At 48.7% G+C, this 20088-nt stretch overlaps 1 protein-coding gene across 6 annotated transcripts in view; it reads right to left on the bottom strand.

Annotated features, from left to right (window-relative positions):
- NRP2 (neuropilin 2) overlaps positions 1-20088 on the bottom strand; it is a 116344-nt gene that overhangs the window by 62071 nt on the left and 34185 nt on the right. For all 6 annotated transcript variants that reach the window (XM_060623126.3, XM_060623124.3, XM_060623125.3 and 3 more), the window contains exons 3-7: positions 19399-19580; positions 13008-13238; positions 11452-11607; positions 9438-9607; positions 7385-7540 (exon numbers count right to left, since the gene is read on the bottom strand). In XM_060623126.3, the coding sequence (XP_060479109.1) occupies positions 7385-7540; positions 9438-9607; positions 11452-11607; positions 13008-13238; positions 19399-19580 (895 nt within the window). The remainder of the gene's footprint in view (positions 1-7384; positions 7541-9437; positions 9608-11451; positions 11608-13007; positions 13239-19398; positions 19581-20088) is intronic.

Consider the following 20088-nt stretch of genomic DNA (forward strand, 5'->3'; position numbering starts at 1 on the left):
TGATCTAATAGGAAACATCTAGCCGGAAGGCATCCCTGATGGTTTTGAGGTCATCTCTTCTCTGTTTTTCATCCCCTTTCTTGTTACAGCCACCGCTCCCCGCTGACCTGTCCGTAAGTCTTCTTTTAAGAGTATGCAGTGACTCTAGCAAAGCTGAGAACAAGTGAAGTGCTGGCCAGGTGGAGGCCTCTCTGGGCAGGGGTGTTTCCTGCCAGGCCCACATCCCTCGCCGTCGCCCCCCTCATCTCTGCCATCAGCACTCAGGTGCCCGGGACGGCGTGGATGCTTCACGTCCATCGCAGGCTTTGAGCTTCTTGGCAGAGAGATACGGTGCAGGCTCGCGGTGTGAGCTGGCTGCTTAACCTTCCTCAAGCAGGCAGGCCCTATAGTTGACACGCGCGGGCTCTCGTCATGTGCACCGTCTCCCATCCGAGTAGGGCTTTGGTATTCAGTCTGCACACGCCTGTCTCTTCATTACCTATGGCATGACCTACAGTTTATTCAGATTTTGCTGTAAGTATCTGAACGTGGCCAGCTCCAGGGACTGCAAAGAAAGCAGGCAATTTTTCAAAGGCAACACAGTGCTGGAGCCCTGAGGTAGAAATTGTGCAGGAGATGTTCTTCTTCTTCCCTTTTTTTTTTTAAATAAATATTTCTCTCCGCTAATAAATGTTTCATTGCATCCAAAGTTCTCCTTTTCAATCTACTTGGCACGGACACTCAAGGAGGAGGAGAACAAAGCAGGCAGAAGGGAGAGGTGGCAGGAACAGAGGGCAGAAACTGGGGAAACCAGTGGCAGATTTTAAAAATTTCTCTCTGAAACAACTGAATGGACTCATCCTCACTGCAGAACCAAAGGCCTGTCTGCTCTCTCCCACCCTCTTCCCTGGCATCTTCTCTAAAACCAGCCACCGGGCCTACACATAAAAATAGTTAATCAATGAACACCATCCTGTTTAATTAATTTGTTGCACCAAACAGGCAAGGGGTGGGGGGCAGGGTAGGGGGGCTGTTGCACTCGGGGACAACGATGTTAAGGTAATGGACGCTTTTTTTTTTCCTTTTTGTAAATCATGGCCCTGACAATTCTCTCTTAAAACTCCTCCTTAAAGACTATAAAAAAATTTTTTTAAAGCTGCTTTCATTCTAGTGGATGTGGGAACTTAGCCAGACACAGAGTCAGAAGGGATGTGTCTCATATAGATGTGTATACATATACAGATATGAGAGAGAAGTGGGGGAGACTTTAAGGGAGGGGAAGAAGGGGGGCAGGGCAGAGAAAATTCCTTAGCCACCAAATGCTCATTTATGACCATGATGCCCTCCTGTCTCCTGCTCCTTTACTTAGGGCTGTTTTTGTCATCAGGCAGCTCTGCTGATGCAAAGGAGAAGACAGAGGAGCAGGGACATGTCATGGGGTGGAGGGCGGGGGAGGCCGGTTTCTTCCTGAGGGTGAGGGCGGAGGTGGGTGGGATGTGTGCATCCCATCTGTGTGTGCCTTGTGGGTCCCCGTTAGATTTACTGCAGGATTATGTTACCCCCATCGAGACGCCGAGCCCTGGAACACAGCATACTAACAGGATTAGGGTTTTGGGACTGGAGACAGGAAAGCACCAAGGAGAAGAGGAGGGGAGAGCAGCTCAGGGATTTGGGGCTAGAGGAGAGATGGTGTGGGGGAGAGTATAGCATCAGAGCAATGAAAGGGAGTGGCCAATGTCCTCCCGGGAAGGTCGGGAGAGAAACACAGGCATTCTCACATTGTCACATTTTTTGAGAAGGTGCCTTTAACTTGCAGGTGGGCAGAAGAGAGCGTGAAAGGGTATGGGAGTCAGGCTCCGGAGACTCTCTGCCAACCGCATTCCTCTTCCAGCGGAATCTCAGCAAATCTCCGAGCAGGGAAATGGTGATGGCAAAGAACCCGACAACCTACCAGATGAGGTGTTCACTCCAACGCTCATCTAGAGACGCTGGGGTTAGGGCAAAGAAGAGTTTTTCCAGCCCCAGCAGAATCACTACACCCTTTTATAAGCCCTGCTCACTCGCTCTGTCCCACTGGCCTCGGTGCACGGCAGTGAGATGGAAGGCATTGCGAATTTGGCAGGGAGCATCGTAAGCGCCAGGGAGGCTGGCCTCAGCTCCCAGAGACAATTCAGCACCCATGGGAGTTGGGTGAAGCCGGCCACAGGAGCCTGATAGAAAAAAGGTTCCAAGCTTATGTGTAATGACATTTTCCCTTGGGCTTCCTAAGTGGAGAGGCTAAGGGTCTGAGCTCATCCCATGGCAAATGGATAAGGGACAAACTTAATTACGTAGGGCCCTGGATTCTTCTCAGTTATAACTGTAGGGGGCAGAGAAACCAGGGGACATGAATTTCGAAAGGGCATCGGCTCTCTTCGGAATATACGCAACCCTGGTTCGACGAGGCAACCATACGCATGGCTTCTGAAGTCTGAGGCTATTTCCCAGCTGACAGCTTGTGTCATTGTCGTCATCTCATACACAATAAACAAAAACTACAATGAAAAGGATAAGGGGAATGCAGTCATCCGCCAGGAGGTTAAAAAAAAAAAAAAGGTATTTTTTGAAAACTGTGCGTTGTTAATTAGGGGAACGACTGGATCCCTCACAGAAGACTGGAGCCGAGGAGGGCAACGTTCGTCTCAGGCAGCTCCAGCGCAGGGGCCATCGGATGCAGGGAAAGGTCTGGGTGACTTATCAGGTCCCTTCCAGACCTCCGATCTTAAAGGAGGCAGATACATAACCCATGGGGCCTTGTTACTTTTTAAACTGATAACTTGCTTCTGCTCAAGAAGAGCTTTGTGGGTCTAATACACTAATTCCACCTGCAGACAGACTTCCATCTACAGATCCCAAGGTGCTCTGCCAAGAGCTGCCGCAGCACCATTCCATTTGGGCAGGCGGAAACACTGAGGCACGGAGCCATGAAGAGAAATTTCCAAGGTCACACAGTGCATCCTCTAAGGGGATCTGAAAATAGACGCCGCGTGGTTCTGTCCGCCGACTGATTTGGGGGGTTTGGTTTCAGGACACCACTCTCTCTCCTCCTAAGTCTCTGATACTTTCAGACGGTTTAAAATTCTCAAGTGGCTTTCAAAGTCATTTGTTTTAATCCAGAAAATAAATATAGGGCAGATAATTTTCGAAGTGAGGTGTTTAAGTGTCTTGAAGGGATATGGCTGAATCAAGCGCAAAGCAACTCCATCTTCAAGATTCTAGGATGCAGCCCATTCTGTGATGTAACTCCAAGAGCCTGCCGTGCTGAGTCACACTGTCTGAGCCCAACTTCAGATCTCAAAACCAATGGAGGCTCTCCAGGAATATGCACACCTCTAGACCCTCAGACTGAACATCTAGGAAGCTGATTTCCCTCTGGATCCAAGACGACGGCCAGGCCTAGATCAGATTGCTGGGAACACCCTCCTAGAGATCAAAGCCCCAGGACCAGGTGCCTTTCACGGGGACTCCATGGTTCCCCACGTCCTGGGGCAAATTACTTTAAGAGCTGCGATTCCAGTCTTTGAAACAGTGCCACATTCTGAAGTGAATGAGGTGGTACCTGAAGGCTCTCTGATCCCGTTGGCGGCCACGATTGCATTAGTATGACAAGCTTCGTGCGTTTCCGCCACTCATTACAGGGTAATTCTGCAAATGCTTGGACCTCATCCCTGTCCTCCCCCTCCCATCCTCAGTCTGGCCATCAAGATATGTTTAGCACCCCCACAGACTCTCTCTTTGAGCCCAGATTTCTTCCAAGTACATCAGAACAGCCAGCAGCATTGTGACTAAGAGCAAGGTAGCCGGGGCTATGTCAACAAGGAGACGCCCACGCTTACCAAATAGGGGAGGAAGGAAGGCAAGGGCTTTTGCTTAGACACATAAGGGCACTGGCCTCTGTCCCTCTGTCCTGACACTAGAAGTCTCGGTCTCATTCCCTCCAGTGCACACTCCCAGAATCAGCAAGTCAGAGGTAAGTGGGGTCCTGGCCAAGGCCTCATGCCCCCAGCTACTCCCATCTCTCTCTATGCCCCTCTCTTGGTTTGTGTGCACATGATTGTGCCTATAATTATAGGCACGTACACGAACCTTCTAATACCGTATTTACAACACTATGTCAATGTTTGGGGTGTTATTAATATAGCTGGCGAAACCAAAAGCAGTCGTTTTCTACTTGTGGTTTCTGAAGAAATAGATCTGAAGCAATTTGTATAATCTAAGGGAGCACATGGGCTGGATATGGGCTCCATCAGGCGGACAAGCTCTCTGCCTTGTGGTTACGCCATAAATATGCATGAGGAGGGCCCACCCTATAGGAAAATCATAGGTTCCATATATTTATGGCATGTGTAATTGGATAAGGATTTGGGGATGTGCTGTACATGTGGCCTGCGTAAGTCGGCTGTGTTTTGCCAGGAGGATGCTCGCAATACCCCCCACAATAGCGGAATGCCTCCCCCATAGGCAACCTCGTCACGACCTACTGGGTGGGAAGAGACAAAGAGGAGGCTGCTCGGAGGCCGAGGGAGGCTGGAAAGAGCTCCCTGGTCCCCACTTCCTGGACAAGAGTCGTTCGGCCATAGGCCCAGGCCCTGCCTCAGCCTGGTCTGGGTCCAAACTGTAAACGGTGTGTAGCAAGGAGATAGCATAGCCATCCCCCACCACCTCCAGCACTCCTTCATCTTGTTTTTCTCCGATTTCCCTGATTCCCTGGTCTTTGGTACACCGTGTTGGTGCTGACCCGGGGACCCAGGAATGGAAATCAAGTTCCTACATCTCTGCCCCCAACGGCACAATCCCCTCCTCACACCCCGCGCGCGGGCTTGCGTCTGCAAACCCTCCCTCCGCACCGTGGAGCAGAACAGCCTCCGCCTTCCCCTCTGCTATGCTTCGCTCACAGGTCCTGAATTGTGCTTTCAAGCCCACCACCCGGTACTGGCCGGCCTGGCGTGGCGCCCACCATCCATCCAGCGGCTACAAAGAAGAACCTAGTGGTAGCGACCGACCCAGACGAAGCCTCTTCCCCTCTTGCCCCCGACGCCCCTCCTCACCCCCCTCCCCTTCATGGCATCAAATCAAACTGCAGCAGACTTGACAAATCTATTTGGCATGGTTCACTCAACTATTTCAACCTGAACAGCCCAGAGAGCCGCGCTGACGCCCCTTGAACGGTGCGGAATCTGCACGTTAAATACAGACATCTGGGAGACGGATCTGCTAATGGGGGAGCAGCAGAGATCACCCCTGGAGGGGAGGACGGGCAGGTCTCCCTCGTCACCCACCACACCCGTGGTGGGGCAAGGGAGCGTGGGGAGGGAGTGACGCCTTACTGGCAGGCTTTCCATTCTCCAGCCTCCTTCTAGGTTAGCCAGAGAATGAATTATCTAATGGGGAAGGGAAGGGGCTTTTCCTCTGCCCCAGCACTTTTTATGTGAGCAGGACGGATTCACTAAAAAACCAAACAACAACAACAAAATGAAAATGAAATTACCCCTTGGCTCCTGGGCAAAGAAATTTAGCCAAGGGTGAGAAGAGAAAGTGAGAGAGAGAAAGAATAATGCATCCAATATGAAAAAGTTGAGACTGATTCCAAAGGAGCCCAGAAAGCTAAATTCAATTCTCAGGAATAGCTTCCCTGCAGAATGAATACCAGGGATAAAGCCAGGGAGGACAGCATTCTGTCAAAATGTGCAGTGCTAAGGTATTTCCGAAAGCAGATTTCCTACAAATAGTGTTTTAAATAGCATCCCAGTCCATCTGCGTGCTTTTAAAATCAGCTTATGCTACAGTATCCCTCTGGCCAGCACTGCTTAGTCATTGCGCCTGGACAGGGAGGCTGTCAGGTGAAACTCCTCCTTCTCCCTCAGGACCCACTCCGACTCAGCGCGGGCCCTCGCCTGCCTGGCTCAGCTTCTAGGTTCCACCAGTTTCTTATTGAGCAGGGTGGGTGGGGAGAGAAGGCATGAAAAAGAGTAGGTTGGGGAGAGGACTCAGCCCATGCACCTAGCATCCAGTGCCAGCTCCGGCTTGCCATTTCCAAGCGATATTTGCAACTGAAATAAACAAAGTCAGTGAGAAACCAGACCTGGTTGAACATGTTAAGGTGAGGAGGTCCTTCAATTAACTACCTCACTTTCCCTATTCGTGAAATGAGGAAAGTGTGTGTGTGTGTGTGTGTGTGTGTGTGACACCTGGTAATATCTAGAAGCCGTGATTTTCAGATGAATGGTGCCACGTTACTATGGCAATTTTAATAATAAAAAAAAAATCCACTGCCTTAAAAACTCACATTTCCAGAGAGAATCAGTGCCGACATTACAGTGGAGTATTTTCTCGGTTCAAGGTTTCCAGTCTCCCCAGCGAGGGCAAGCAGCCTCGGGGCAGTGGTAGGAGACAAGGAGGCTGTGTTTGCAAACGATCTTTGGCCTCTCTAGGTGCGGTGCCACGTGTCCCATTTTGATCATTCACAGCGTGACAGACAGGGGAACCGTAGCGCTAAAGAGGAGGGTCTCTTTGCCTGTCCCCACTTCCATTCAGGGAAGGATAGGCACTCTCCTCCTAGAGCTGGGAGCCAGCGCATGACCGTGTTCTCCCCCCGCCCAGGTGAGACCACCAGCCACTTGCAATAAGCCCCCTATACGCTGCGTGCACCTTATGAGCAGTGTATCGCCAGTGCCGGCCCGGGCCCGCTCACTGGCAGAATGCCACATGTCTAAGTAAGCCGAGCGCCAGCATTCATCCTTGTGCACAACAAAAACCCCACATCACCCACACGGCCACACCTCTGGGGGCCACAGACACTGAAGACACCAGCTGCGAGAATTCAATGCCTTGCCGCCAAGCGTGATTGCCAGTTCAGATCCCATCCCTGACAAACTGAATTTCTCCTCATTATTTATTGTCCTCTTTCTTCTTCGGGACATTGTGAGTCCCTCTCAGGATTTGTGCCCTTTCATTTCCAGACCTCGGTAACTCCTGAACTACAGTTTCATGTGGCTTTGTGATTGTTAACCCAGCATGTGGAAGGGACTCAGGCCATAAATGCTCAATGAATCCTGTGTAGGGAGGCGCGGACTGGGAACGCATTTTCTCCTTCATTTGCAGTCAGAGAGCACTCCGCAAGCTTGCTCACTCTCTCTCTGCTGTGCGACATGCAACAGCAGCCTGGCTGTCGGAGAAACCGTGTTTTCCAATCGCTTTAGCATAAGAAAGGATATTTTCAGGGCCACCGCCTCCCACGCCTCTATCAATTATTTGAACCTCACGGAACAAGGCCTCCTCCCCTCTGTGGGGTCAACTGGAAGCTCCTCTGGTCCCAAGCCTCCTGCACCACCCCAGCATGCCTTTGAGGTGGGGATATGGGTTTTACCTTGTGGTTTTTGCCGTGCCGGTACACCATCCAGTCTTCACCGTTCGTGCTGACTTCCAGCTTGTACGATTTGACGTAGTAGCCATTCTGGGTTTCCCTGGAAATCGCTCCTTGCGTGGCAATGGCTGTAAGCATGGTTAGAAAGTGCAAATCCACCTGAGGGAGAGCAGAGGAGGAGTGAGGGGGCCGCAGCTCCTGACAGGAGGGCAGCATCTTGCTTTTTCTTCAAAGGACACAAATGGAATACCCGGCTTACAAGTCGTGTCTGTGATTCCCTCAGAATCAGTGCGATCAGTTATCAGTTTGCAATTCCAAGCTGGACGGTTAATCTCGACTTATTTGACACTGGATTGGACACCTTTGAAACCGTAACTTGATTATTTTTCTGCTTTTCTCTTCTTTGCAAATCTGAATGGACGGTAGTCAGTTTATCTTAAAGGGATCCTTGAACATCTAGAACTGTGACCCCTTCTTACTGGACTACAGCCCGCCTTAAGTAGTAAAAGCAGACGCTATTCTAAAGGAACAATGGTTAAATCCACGCCACTCCGCCCACTCCACCCCAGTCCAGTCCAGTCCAGTCCAATTCACTTATGACCCCCTTGTTGCAGCGTCTCAGCTCAGGGCTGCTTTGCCTCCCGTGCCCTCAGTCCCTCAATCCATTGTGTATTTAGTCACTCAGGTCACTAAAGGGTCAAAGGGCATGCAGAGTCTGCCCAAGCAATTAGGCTTATGCACCAAGTCCTGACCTTTCGCTTGATGAAGAAGATGGCCGACATTTGGAGGCACCTTTCTCCCCACAACGCCAAACCCATTTGGAAATTGCTTTGGAAAAAACCCAAAGGAATGCCATTCCTTTGCTGGCCACGGCGTTTCTTAATGGCAACCTCTGTGTGATCAAAATTTAGCCAGCACTCGCAGGTAAAATTTGAGTCAGGAAGCATTTATTGGCTACTTACTATGTGCTCAGCATAGTAAGCAATTCAAGAGAAGTATGCGGGGCTGCATATGTGTATGACAGACAGCTGGATAGCAATAAGAGAAAGTTTATGATTGAGGCCGAAAAATAAGGAGTGAAATCAATGGGACATTGATTATAAAGGAGAGCGTTCTGGAAGCTTTGCAGGATCAGAAGGGTTTTTGGAGAGGCAGAGGAGACACAGTTACAAAATGGCCGGAGGACTGTGCTGTTAGAACCTCTGTGGACTCCCTGGAAGTTTCTAAGTAGCCCTTCTCCCTTTCCTGCTGCCTGTTCCACAACATCCTTCTCAGAGCGGAGGTCACTGTGTCACATCAGAACTAGGACAGGATTGTCAATGGGTCACAAGGCCGTCTGGTATGTGTGTCATAAAAGCAGTCATTGCTCTAGCATGGACCCAGAAGCTGCTCTTCCCTGGGGGATGGGAGCTGGACCAGTCTGTAGTTTCAGGGTGATTATTCAACACAAACTGCAAGTCTTATTCAGAAGGAAGGCAAACAATAGTCTGAAAAGATGCCGCAGAGCATCTGGGCAACTAGAGTTTCATTCCCGGTAGTGACATTTTCCCATGTGTTCTATCTTCTCTGATAGCTATGTGCAAAACCTTCCTGGCAGGGCTCCCTCCAAGTAGCAAAGATCATGAGAGGCTGCCATGCTCAGCTAGCGACTCAAGTCTGCCCTTAGGAAGACGCCCTCCCCCTACCAAGTCTCTGATGCCTCCCTCTGCCAAGAATGAGGAAGATCTGGAACTGTTTATAGAACGTTCCATGGATATCTTTACTGAGAGGCAAACAGCACCCAGGCCAAACAACTTCTCCGAGGCCTGGTAAGTGTCACAAGGGCAGCAGCAGTGTCCATCTTACTTGTCATTTTTATCCCAGTAGTTAGCACAACACCTGGCTAAGTCTATTCGTGCCTGGCACATGTGTTTTTGGACGGATGGATGAATGGGGTTCTCGAGTAGGCTGTGTTTATTTTCTTTGTGTCCTCTGTCCGCTCCAGGCGAGGGGCCACCTCCCTTGTCCACCAATACACGTGCCCTCTGCACACCCTCTAGTACATCTGAGTGAGTACCTGGAGATATTCCTTGCTGGAATCCAAGTTGGGTGTCCAGCCATTGTCGTCACCATGGAGGCGGCTTTGCTGGGGTGTCCACCTTCCATCAGAGTAGGTAGATGAGGCACTGATCTGTTCATTGGCAATCCGGCCAGATTCCATTCCCAGAGGGACATTGCACTGGAAGTCTGGGGAGTGGAGATGGTCAAAGGCAGAGTTATGTCTCTCAACCTCGAACCCCTGGGACTCTCAAAATGTTGCTCCCTCTTAGGGGCAAGTCCTTGCAGGAACTCGCTCATCTTAAAGACCTCATTATACGCTCGCATTTTAAAAAACAACCCTGCCAAGTCACAGACTTTGACAACCCCTCTGGGTCTGAAAGAAACTAAATTGGGCCTAAAAGAAGTCAGGCTGTGGGTAAATAAGAATCATCATACAAATTAAAAATACAATCTAAAGCACAAGAACTGTTGGTGCCGCAGGCTACGGATGCTCACAGACACCAGATGCACCGATATTGAAATACAGGTAAACGTGTGATAGACCCGTGGCAATCTGGGTGGGCTGATACATCGTGGGAAGCTTGCTTTATTAATAAACACCCAGGAGGCACTTTTGCTTCTTTCTTTCACTCAATTGTCTCGAGTTCTGGCACAGAAGACAGACATCACAAAGCAGTAAATGCCTGTCTTTGGGACACCTCTCCACGAGCACAGGCGTGTCACTCCATTCCCCTGAGCCACTTGCTTGGGCAAATGGACCCAGAAGTCACTGAGTCTGGCCATGCACCATTAGCTCAATTGCTGTCCTTCCCACGGATACCTCAGGCACTGGTCAATATTCGTGTGTGCACATGTCTGATAAAGACCAGCAATTTTTTCAGCTATCAAATCCATTCTCTAGCTCTGTGACTGAACTGGCCCATTGCAGACCCTGGTGCAATTTGCAGTACTGTTTTCCTGTCATTCAATCTTCATGGGCTTTTTGAAGAAGCGCAAAAGCAAAACCCAGAACAAAACTCGTCACCTTTCCGGCAGGCCAGGCTGCCCTGTGCGTAGGTAGGCACGCAATAAGCTGTCTACAACCGTGGCACGATTTCCCCAGCTCCAAGCAGCCTTCAAGTACGTCTTTAGTACTTAAAGTTATCCTTTGGGTTTCTTGGTGGAAATGGCAGCACATGTGGGGCACACATCCTAGAGGAGCTGATGTGAAGATTCAGGAGGTGGGAGTAAACGTTGATGGAGGCCGGAGACTCATGGCCTGGATGGGAAGTTCCAGGGCAGCTGGCGCCAGAGCTATACTTTATGCTTTGCACGGCACCTGGCACATAGCAGAAGCCTGGGAACTGTGTATACTGGAAGCGTGCAGTGAAAGTGCAAGCGTGTACCAGTCTAGTGAGAGAAGCTCTACCCAGGGCCAGAGATGTTTTATATATATATATATACACACACATATATATACATATATATGTATATACGTATATATATACGTATATACGTATATATGTATATGTATACGTATATACATGTGTATATATATACGTATATATATATGTATATGTATATATATATATGTATATCATATATACATATATATATATATGAGAGAGGTGTAAAAATTACTCAGTTTTCTGACAATGGCCACTGAGGCTTAGAGAGGGAGAAAAATAGCCTCAGACTCAAAAAATGTTAGCACAGGGTAGGGGACTCTATAGAGACGTCCTCACTAACCTCCCTTCCGTTCACAGATGGGAAAACTGAGGCTTGCGATGGTTCTGAGACTTACTCTGGGAATAACTAATTCTTGGTACACATACGTACTTTGTAAAGAAAGGAGTACCCAGTCGACATCTGTTCTATTTTCATTAATCTCTGCCTAGCAAGAAGATATAGCCCCCATTCCCTGAACTCAGATGCTACTATAAATTCTGGAGAACTGCTCTCTCCTTTCCCAGAGGCCAGTCTGTCTTCATTACATGTCCTCACAGCCCTGATGGAAGGACAGGACAGAGGTTCCCAACTGCCCAACTCACTGTCTGGTGGCTCTTGATGGACCAGGTAGTAGCGTGCAGAGAAGCCATCCTTGGCCACCGCCATGTCTGTGTGGAAGGTCAGAGAGAGGATCCCGGTCGACGAACGGAGTTCAGAGGGTGTTTTGGTCCCACAGTACTTGCCAATCAGGGGGCCGACTGGACATGCAAGACAAAGACAAGTCAGTAGACATGGGAAGGTCAAACTCCATTTTCGATACATTTACACTTGCCACAATCACCAGTCACTCCATGGAGCATCCTTTGGGTATGCCTTGGCATAAAAGAATGACCAAAAATAGGTCTTAAGAACAACACGTAGTATTTTTCCTGGACATTAAAAAGTACAGTTCACCCTTGAACAACACGGGTTTAAAGTGTGTGGATCCACTTATACGTGGATTTTTTTTGGAGAAATACAGTACGCTCCTGTAAATGTATTTTCTTTTCCTTATGATTTTCTTAATGACATTTTCTTTTTCTCTAGTTTCCTTTATTGTAAGAAGACTGGGTACGCTACACATAATATATAAAATATGTATTAATTGACTGTTTATGTTATTGGTAAGGCTTCCGGTCAACAGTAGGCTATTAGCAGTTAAGTTTTTGGGGACTCAGAGTAACGTGTGGATTTTTCAACTGCATAGGCAGTTCAAGTATTGTTCAAAGGTCAACCGTACTTTCCCTGACCTGGCTTCATTCTGTTCTCTCCCTCTGTTCAGGGATGGGCCAGAAAGCTGTCATGATGATGCCTGTTCTACAGAAGAAAAAATTGAGGTTCAGAGAGGTCACATGACTTTTCCATGTTCATACGGCTAGGAAATAACAGAGCTGTGACTCAAACCTGAGTTTTCTGACTAAGTCCTAGGCTTTTCTCAGGAAATGAAACTGCTTAGCCATCAAGTCTCCCTTATAGTGCAAAACACTAATACTGACCACAAAAGGGAACAATTGGTTTCTTCACCAATACAGATTCTGCTCAAGACCTATGTTGGTCTCCCCCTGAGAAGCACCAGTTCCTCTGGGCCTTGGGTGATGCACCTTTTTGATATTTGTGATTGTCTTAATAATAGTAAAATCATAGTAATAATAATGGTGATGAAAACAGTTTATTTATACACATAAGACACAGAGTTTAAGTGACCTACCCAGGGTTGCAGAACTGCTCAGAGCAGAACCAGGATTCAAACCTAGTCAGTCTGGCTCTGGCATCCTATTGGGGCATAGTGGTCACTGAGTCACTTTCTCTGGAAATCCTGACAACTTGGGGTAGAAAAGAACATTACCGATAGGTTTTCTCATCCTCATCCAAGTACCTATTCACTCTCCTCCTATCCTTCTCCAAAAAAATACCTCCAAGAAAGGAAACTGCCTTCCTGTAATTTCTCTGAAATCATCCTTGGTGAAGAATACGAAGAGAAAGTCATCATGGGTCATACACAAACCCTAAGGAGCTTTGAAGTCTTTGTTCTCTCTCTCTCTCTTTTATCGTTACTAAAGCAATTCACAGGCAAAGGCAAAGCTCCTGAGAAGGGTCTCGTGACAGCGACATCACTTACCATGAGGAATGCCGTCCCAGATGTCCAGCCAATCGTATTTGCAGTCTCCTTCGCCCACCTGCAAAGGGTCATGCTCCAGGTCAAAGGTCAGAAACTGCAGGATGATCTCCATCTTGGGTTTGGCCAGGATGGTAAAGGTACAGTCCAAGTTGTGTGGGTACTTCTCGGGAAATCCAGGGGATTCAATGGTCCCGTTGGGGCTTGTGAAGTTTTTTGAACAGTCTTCGGAGCCTGTATGTAAAAGAGAACTGTAGCATTAAGAAAGGAGAAGAACATGCCTTTCTCTCCTGCCTCTGTCACATGGGTTATTTACATGTTGGAGCCCCAATCCACCTACTCGTGACGTTTTTGTTTTCACTGGAGTGGCCCTTGAAGCAACATACTCTTCACAGCCACGTCTCAAGCCTTTAAGCCAGACTTTCTTTAGGAGAGAAATTAGGGGAGGAGAGCTGGCGTGCTCTACATAATACAGTAAGATCAGCAATTGAGGAGTTGGGGAGTGGAGGGGGGTTAGAAAGAAGTGTGTGTGTGTGAGATACAGGGAGGGAGAGAGAGAGAGAGAGAGAGAGAGAGAGAGAGAAAGAGAGAAAAAGAGAGAGATTCTCTTGAAAAGAGGAACAGAGCCTTCTTTCTCAATTACTCAGCTGCTCGCTCCAGAAATGTAAGTTATTTCAATCCTTAAGGAAGGCTTGCTGATTGCCAGCAGGGAAAACAATGTTACCCCTTATTTATTGCTGACCTCAACACTAGCCCCTATTGTCCCAGAGCCAACCCAGTGCCCCCTTCTCCCTCCAAGATCCAAGGTGCCTCAGGGGAGGGGCAAAGGGGAGCTTGGGTCTCATTCATGTCATGACTATATTAAAACGAGCTGCTCTGTAGTGGCCAGACAATTAACAATCGACGTTTGTAGCTGGTGGATCACAGCAGGGCGTTGGGGATGTTAAAGGCCGCTCCGGCAGCAAGTTTGGAAAAATGTGGCAGTGTATTGACATTTGGAAGGCTTCTGGTTCCTTTGTGGTAGGGATGGCCTTGTTTTTTCTCCGAAGCTCTTGTGTCTGCTTTCCTGGGACTCACGGAGGCGTTCTTATTAAATGCCGCACACATTCGCATCCCGGTGCAGGCTTGGACGGCAGCAGGAGCTCTAAGAGGATTACAGCCACCAGATCTGCTAATGCCTCTAGGTGGAGTCGCATTAAAAGGGCCCTCGTGTGCTTTCACCCAGCCACCATTGGCCAGCGTGGGCTTCCGACCAGACCCGGGACGCTGGGCCCACGGAGCAACACGGGGCCAGAAGCGATGCCAGTCAATTGCAGTGGATGTAAAGGCTGGACAATCGCCATTGATTTCACTACGCTCCGATTTTAAAATTAAAAAAAGCTAGCAGGATTTATGAGGAGGATAATAAGCACTCTAAGCATGAAGAAAAAATACAGAAATACTCGATAAACCAGGTGTTTACTGGCAGGAAGTGTCCTCTGGGGATCCCGCTGAAATATAACTGTGTGATGTCAATACACTGATCTTAGCCCGCAGCGATGTCTTTATCCGAGGCTCCTGCAGCAGGGCCCTCCGTGAGGCTCTTTATTGATGACGGCTTTCTGGAAAGCGCGCGTGTCTGACTTGGAAAAGGTGCCATGCAGATAAGTGGGAGAAGGGGGATTGCAACTTCCTTTAGCATCAGACCGGAAATTCCAACATCCCTACCTGCCCATCCATCACCTCTGCCTTCAGCCCAGCGCTGTGCCCTGGCAGCGTGGGGATGGGGGATGGGCGAGAGCTAACCTTTTCAGCATTCCCAAGGCTCCCTAAAGTGCTGCATCTCTGAGGCTCTGCACTCTGTCAGTCAGTCATGGGCGGCCCAGTGGGCAGCTGGGTCTAGAGGGCTGAGCTGGGACGGCCTTTCCCCAGTTTGTTTACCACTGAGCCCCCAGCTTTGTTTACTGCCAAGCCCCACGCTCCGGAGGGCCTCCTCAATGGTTTGGGATGAGGCAGTTTGGCAAAGCGAAGCCAGCTGGCCGGTCTTTGGGGGGCTGAGAGGAATCTTGAAAAGGTTAGTGTTTATTGCCATTGTGCAGCCTTCTCCATGTGGGTCACTTAGCCGGAGGAAATTAACTCTCTAGCCACAACTGGCTTCCAGAGCCAGAAAAGGCATCCTGACATTCCCTCCTCAAGTTTGCTGTCTTGTCATTCCTTCTCAGGGCAAGGGGAATCCCCACCCCACCCCACCTCGTCCCCCTCCTCCAAAGGAGCGGGGAATTTTTGGTGGAATCTTTCTTTGGTTCCTCCCATCCATGGGGGAAAATTCGCCCACAATGGACACCTAGTAAGTCGAAGACAGGCCCGGAGAATGCGACATTTTAAAGCACCCACAGCTTCCAGGGTTCTGAGGTCCTGCACTTCACTGGTCAGAATTTTTCAATATGATATATATTCTTTTAACGCTTATTCATTTTTGAGAGACAGAGAGAGACAGAGCACGAGTGGGGAAGGGGCAGAGAGAGAGGGAGACACAGAATCTGAAGCAGGCTCCAGGCTCTGAGCTGTTAGCACAGAGCCCGACGCGGAGCTCGAACTCTTGAACTGTGAGATCATGACCTGAGCCAAAGTCGGACACTTAACCGACTGAGCCACCCAGGTGCCCCCAATATAATATTCTTATGGCAAAACAACCAACCAACCAACCAACAAACAAACAAAAACACCAAAAAGAATATGTATCTATCTCTGACACATGGCTATCCATGGGTATATTCTCTGGGTTATTTTAAATGAGGAAGAAAGACAGTTTTATCCTTTTTACGCAGAACAGTCCAACTTGTCCATTAGAACGGTGCATTCGTCTGTAATCGTGCCACCTCATAGTTTGGACTGTGGTCAAAGTGTCAGAAAGCAGGCAGCTGGATGTTAAATGTGGGGGAGAGATCTCACAAGAGGGTGACGATTTTGGGACGAAAGGGGCGTCTTGCAGACATCTACCTAATCCAAGATCCTTTTCTGCAATGTGTTAAAAGCATCAGAGGTTAAAAAAAAAATAGCTCAGTCAACAAATACGCAGGTTCACTCAATGCTAAGATTGTCCACACAAGCTGGGGGATTTTGGCTGCAGTGAATGGTTTCATACCAAAGGACTCTGGTGTGAGAAGTGCCCACTCCATCTTTTTCCACTATAAATTTTACAATAACTCTGCAAGCAAAGGAAGAATCCACACGCATAAAGCTATTTAAAACACGGTGGTGGATTTATCCAAACTGAGCTGGGCCTGCCCTCAAAAGGTGAATTCAGTTCAGGGAGCGGGAGCAGGGGGGCACTCCAAGTTTTCTCTGTCTGTGGATGACCCCAGAGATTTCAGATTCTGCGATGTCTTTGGGCACCAGGAAGGAAAACCTGATCTTGAACTTTGGTCAAGGGAGTCTCAGAAAACGAATGAACAACAACAACAACAAAAAAACACCCACGTTTTCCAGTGATTCAGTTTCCAATGTTACTTTTTAAGTTATTTTAAAATTCCTTTCTCTGTTCTGCTCATGGTTTGGCAATTCGAGATCCTTTAAGTCTGCGAGCTGTTTCGGTTTGCACTTTTGTATGTGAGCAGTCTGGTAATACATAGACGCGTTTAGAAACCACTTCATTCAGGGGAGACGTGGACCTTGCACTCCAGCCACATGTCCCCCTTTTGCACCTGAATTGTGGGTTTGTGTCTGTCAGTAGAATTCGGCAGCTGAGCTTCCACAGTCCTCGGCACCATTATTTTGGGTATCTGTGTTTACAGTCCCAGCCGCCCCCCCCCCCCCCCCCCAGCCCCGTCTTTCTCTATGAATCTGACTAGCAAACATAGCTATGTTTGTTTGGATTTCTTCAGCATGTTCACGCATTTCTTTCATGTTTTGTGGATGACGTAAATTTTGTGTATTTTCTTCCAGGACTCCCACAGTGGAAATGTGGGTGCAGGGAGGGCATGGCATCTGGAAGAATGCTCATCTTCCTAGGCTTCTCAGCTTTGAATTTTGTAGCCCACGCATGTATGTGTTTTACACAGCGTTGCCCTTCATGCTGAGGGCTGTTCTTTCAGGCAGGCCTGATGGCAGGTGAGAGTGGCCCCCAAGAAGACCACTGGGCTCTCATTTTCTCTCTTGCGTTCCCCGGAAATATGGCTGTGGTTGGCAGGGCTCTCTCCCACCACAGGAACCTCTGTCCTCTGTCTTTAGGGAGTCCTCGTCCTTGAAGTAGGGTGCCCCGTTGGTCCATGCCTAAGCCACCTTCCATGGCTGGTGCTATGGTGTCGAGGCGTCCGCAGACTATCTGTCCTCAAAACAGTACTGCTCAGTTATGATACCCTCTGTGCATTTTAACTTTTAACATCAAAACTGCATGATGGATAGGGTTAACATTCATCCTTTCGGTGGCTTTCTGGAGAATACGGCATCATCCCTTGTGAAATACGAAGTCAGGAAGCATGAAAGAGACATGAACTTTAATGGTCCTGCTCACCCTTGTTCTGACTTCCCTCGGCCAGCTCTCTGGACGACCTTGCTTGGAGCTGTTTTCCGTTCACTGTCAGCACGGGAGAGCTGAGTGACAGCTTTAGCACTGGTGACCTTGCTTTCTAATTGACTTCCTGGATCCCCTGCTTGCCACGTCACTCAATAGAGCCCTCATTTTCACAACCATAGCACGTTAATCGTACCTTTACTTGGTGCTTACGCCTTCTGCCTCATATTATAGTTTTCCTTTCAGTCGACATATCTATTTACTTATGTTCATCCAACGGCGTCTACTGTGCATGGGTTACGTGCCGAGGGTCTTCACGCGTGTTTTGCCCTCTTCTAGTGTTTTATTCCTTTCTGTGCTCTCTCTCCCCAACTGCTCCCCAGCAGAAGAGGGTATGATGAATGTTCCATCTGAGCTGGTGGCACTGACTGATCTGAATCTTGCGTAGGACTCTAGGGAATGTGGACTGAGGTATTCAGGAGCCTCACACCAGCCCCCGAGACACTGGACACCGCAGACTGTCAGTCCTTATGACCTCATGTGGGTGGGAAGCATGGCAGCCCGTGACAGACGGGCCTTCTTGAGATTCGTGCCCTGGGACAGTCTGTGCTCCCACTGGGGCTTGGAGATGGCTTGACAGAGTTCCCTCGGCCCGCCCCTTCATTGGATTCTTCGTTCTTACTCTCAGGCAGACAAATCTGACAAATATTTAGACAGAGTGGATATAAAAAGTGCTTTCAGCAGCTACCACTTCCTTTCAAGAACTGTTCAGTGAAAAGAAAATATATATGAATAGGTCCCCTTACACTGAACTCAAGAGGCGCCGGACTTGGGCCTCTCGACGACAAGGCGGACAGCCTCCCCTTGTACCAGACTCTGTCTACAAGTTGTAAAACGGAGGCTCAGGAGGGGCCGTGCTGGTAGATGGGGTAGGAGCCCGTGAGGCAGGGAAGCAGGCTGGGGGTGAGGGGAGAACTGGAGGGTGCTTCGCTCAGCCTCAAGATAATGAGCTCTCACACTGGAGGGAAGGGCATGCCGCTTAGAGTGCTTCAGCGTAGCTACTGAACTAGCGACTTATGAATAAAAGTTGGCTCAATCCAGTTATGGAAATAAGGATGGGTGCATGTTTTCAGGGCCTCAAGTAATCTAAGGGGGGGCCTCATGGAAAGCAGGCAGTCAACTTAAAAGAAGTGAAGTGTTCTCTGTCTCTTTTTCTCCTATCTTTCTGATTGCTTTTCAGGGGGCAGCTGTATCTGCATTTAGGAAGCAGGGGTTCAACAGGTAGAAGTGGTAAAACAGATCAGCAAGGGGGATTCCTATGAGCCACATTTGATTTTCAACGCTACTGGATGACCCCACTGGGAGGATCATACTAAGATCTTTAGAGACTCTAAATACTGAAAAGATTATGTCCTTCTGCCCATGAAATCCCAGATAAAGGCAACATTAAACCATGAAGTAATCAGGAGGACGTTCAACTGACTTTTGCTTTCCCCCCATGAAAAAAACACACAGAAATCAAATTGTGATTTAAAAAAAACACACACAGAAATCAAATTCTTTTCGAAAGTGGTTCTCGAGTTAATTGACCCTCCTACACTTTTGGTGCCACAAACAAATGCTTGCCTGCCTGATGGGCAGCACCCAGCGCTCTCTTGAGTTGGATCGTAAGTTAAACTGGGTTTTCATCTTAGGCTGTCACCAGGGTCACCCTGAACCTCTCTTCCAACTCCAACAACTTTTGTAACCCCTCCCATCCGTCTCACTGGGCTCCATCCATGTGCATATGATTCTCACACAGTTCCCTTACACAGTGCCCCACAGCCAGACACAGAGGGCAGCTAGCTACCCGTCCTCCCGGAGGTGCCCAGCTCCCCGCTCTCCAGCCGTGACCACACTGACCTGTCTTGAAGATCTCATAACGCAGGGAGAAGCCTGCCCCCTGCCTGGCGTAGTCGGAGGTGAACTTGATGTAGAGCACGGAGCCCGAGGAAATGATGGTGGGTGGGGCGATGTTCCCACAGTGCTTTCCCAAGAGGTCTGCAGATTCACTGTCCCCATCCCGAATCTCAATGAAGTCATACCTAAGTGAGGATGATACACAGGGGCACATATGAGCAAAGATCACGCTCAGATGAAAGGGACCATTGTCTCACTCCAGCTCCTGTGCCCTCCATTTCCAGATGTTCAGGAGTTTCAGAATGATAAACAAAGGGCGTTTAGGTTTGCTCGTATAGACCGGTGAACCTAGATATAGGAAGTTGCATTGCCTTATTGAAGCCATGAACAGAATGGGCGCCTCAGTGGATGGCTAGGTTTTAAGGCCTTATCTTTTGCCCACATAAGAGCAGTAGCATCATTCTATCAAATTATCTCAAAACAAACATTTTTCCTTCCTTCCATAGCACCACTTTTATTTCCATCACGATCTCTCTGAATCTTAGTCTTTTCGTCTTAGCTCTGCATCACTGAGAGTTACTTAGCCCCTCTGAAATCAATTTCTTCATCTGTAAGATGAGGATAAAAATATCCAGTTCAGAAGGCTGGGCTGGAGATAGAATGAAAAGTATAAGTAAGGTGCTAGGCACCGAG

Source organism: Panthera onca, chromosome C1 (genome assembly GCF_046562875.1).
Source record: "Panthera onca isolate mPanOnc1 chromosome C1, mPanOnc1 haplotype 2, whole genome shotgun sequence".
Classification (NCBI taxonomy): domain Eukaryota; kingdom Metazoa; phylum Chordata; class Mammalia; order Carnivora; family Felidae; genus Panthera; species Panthera onca.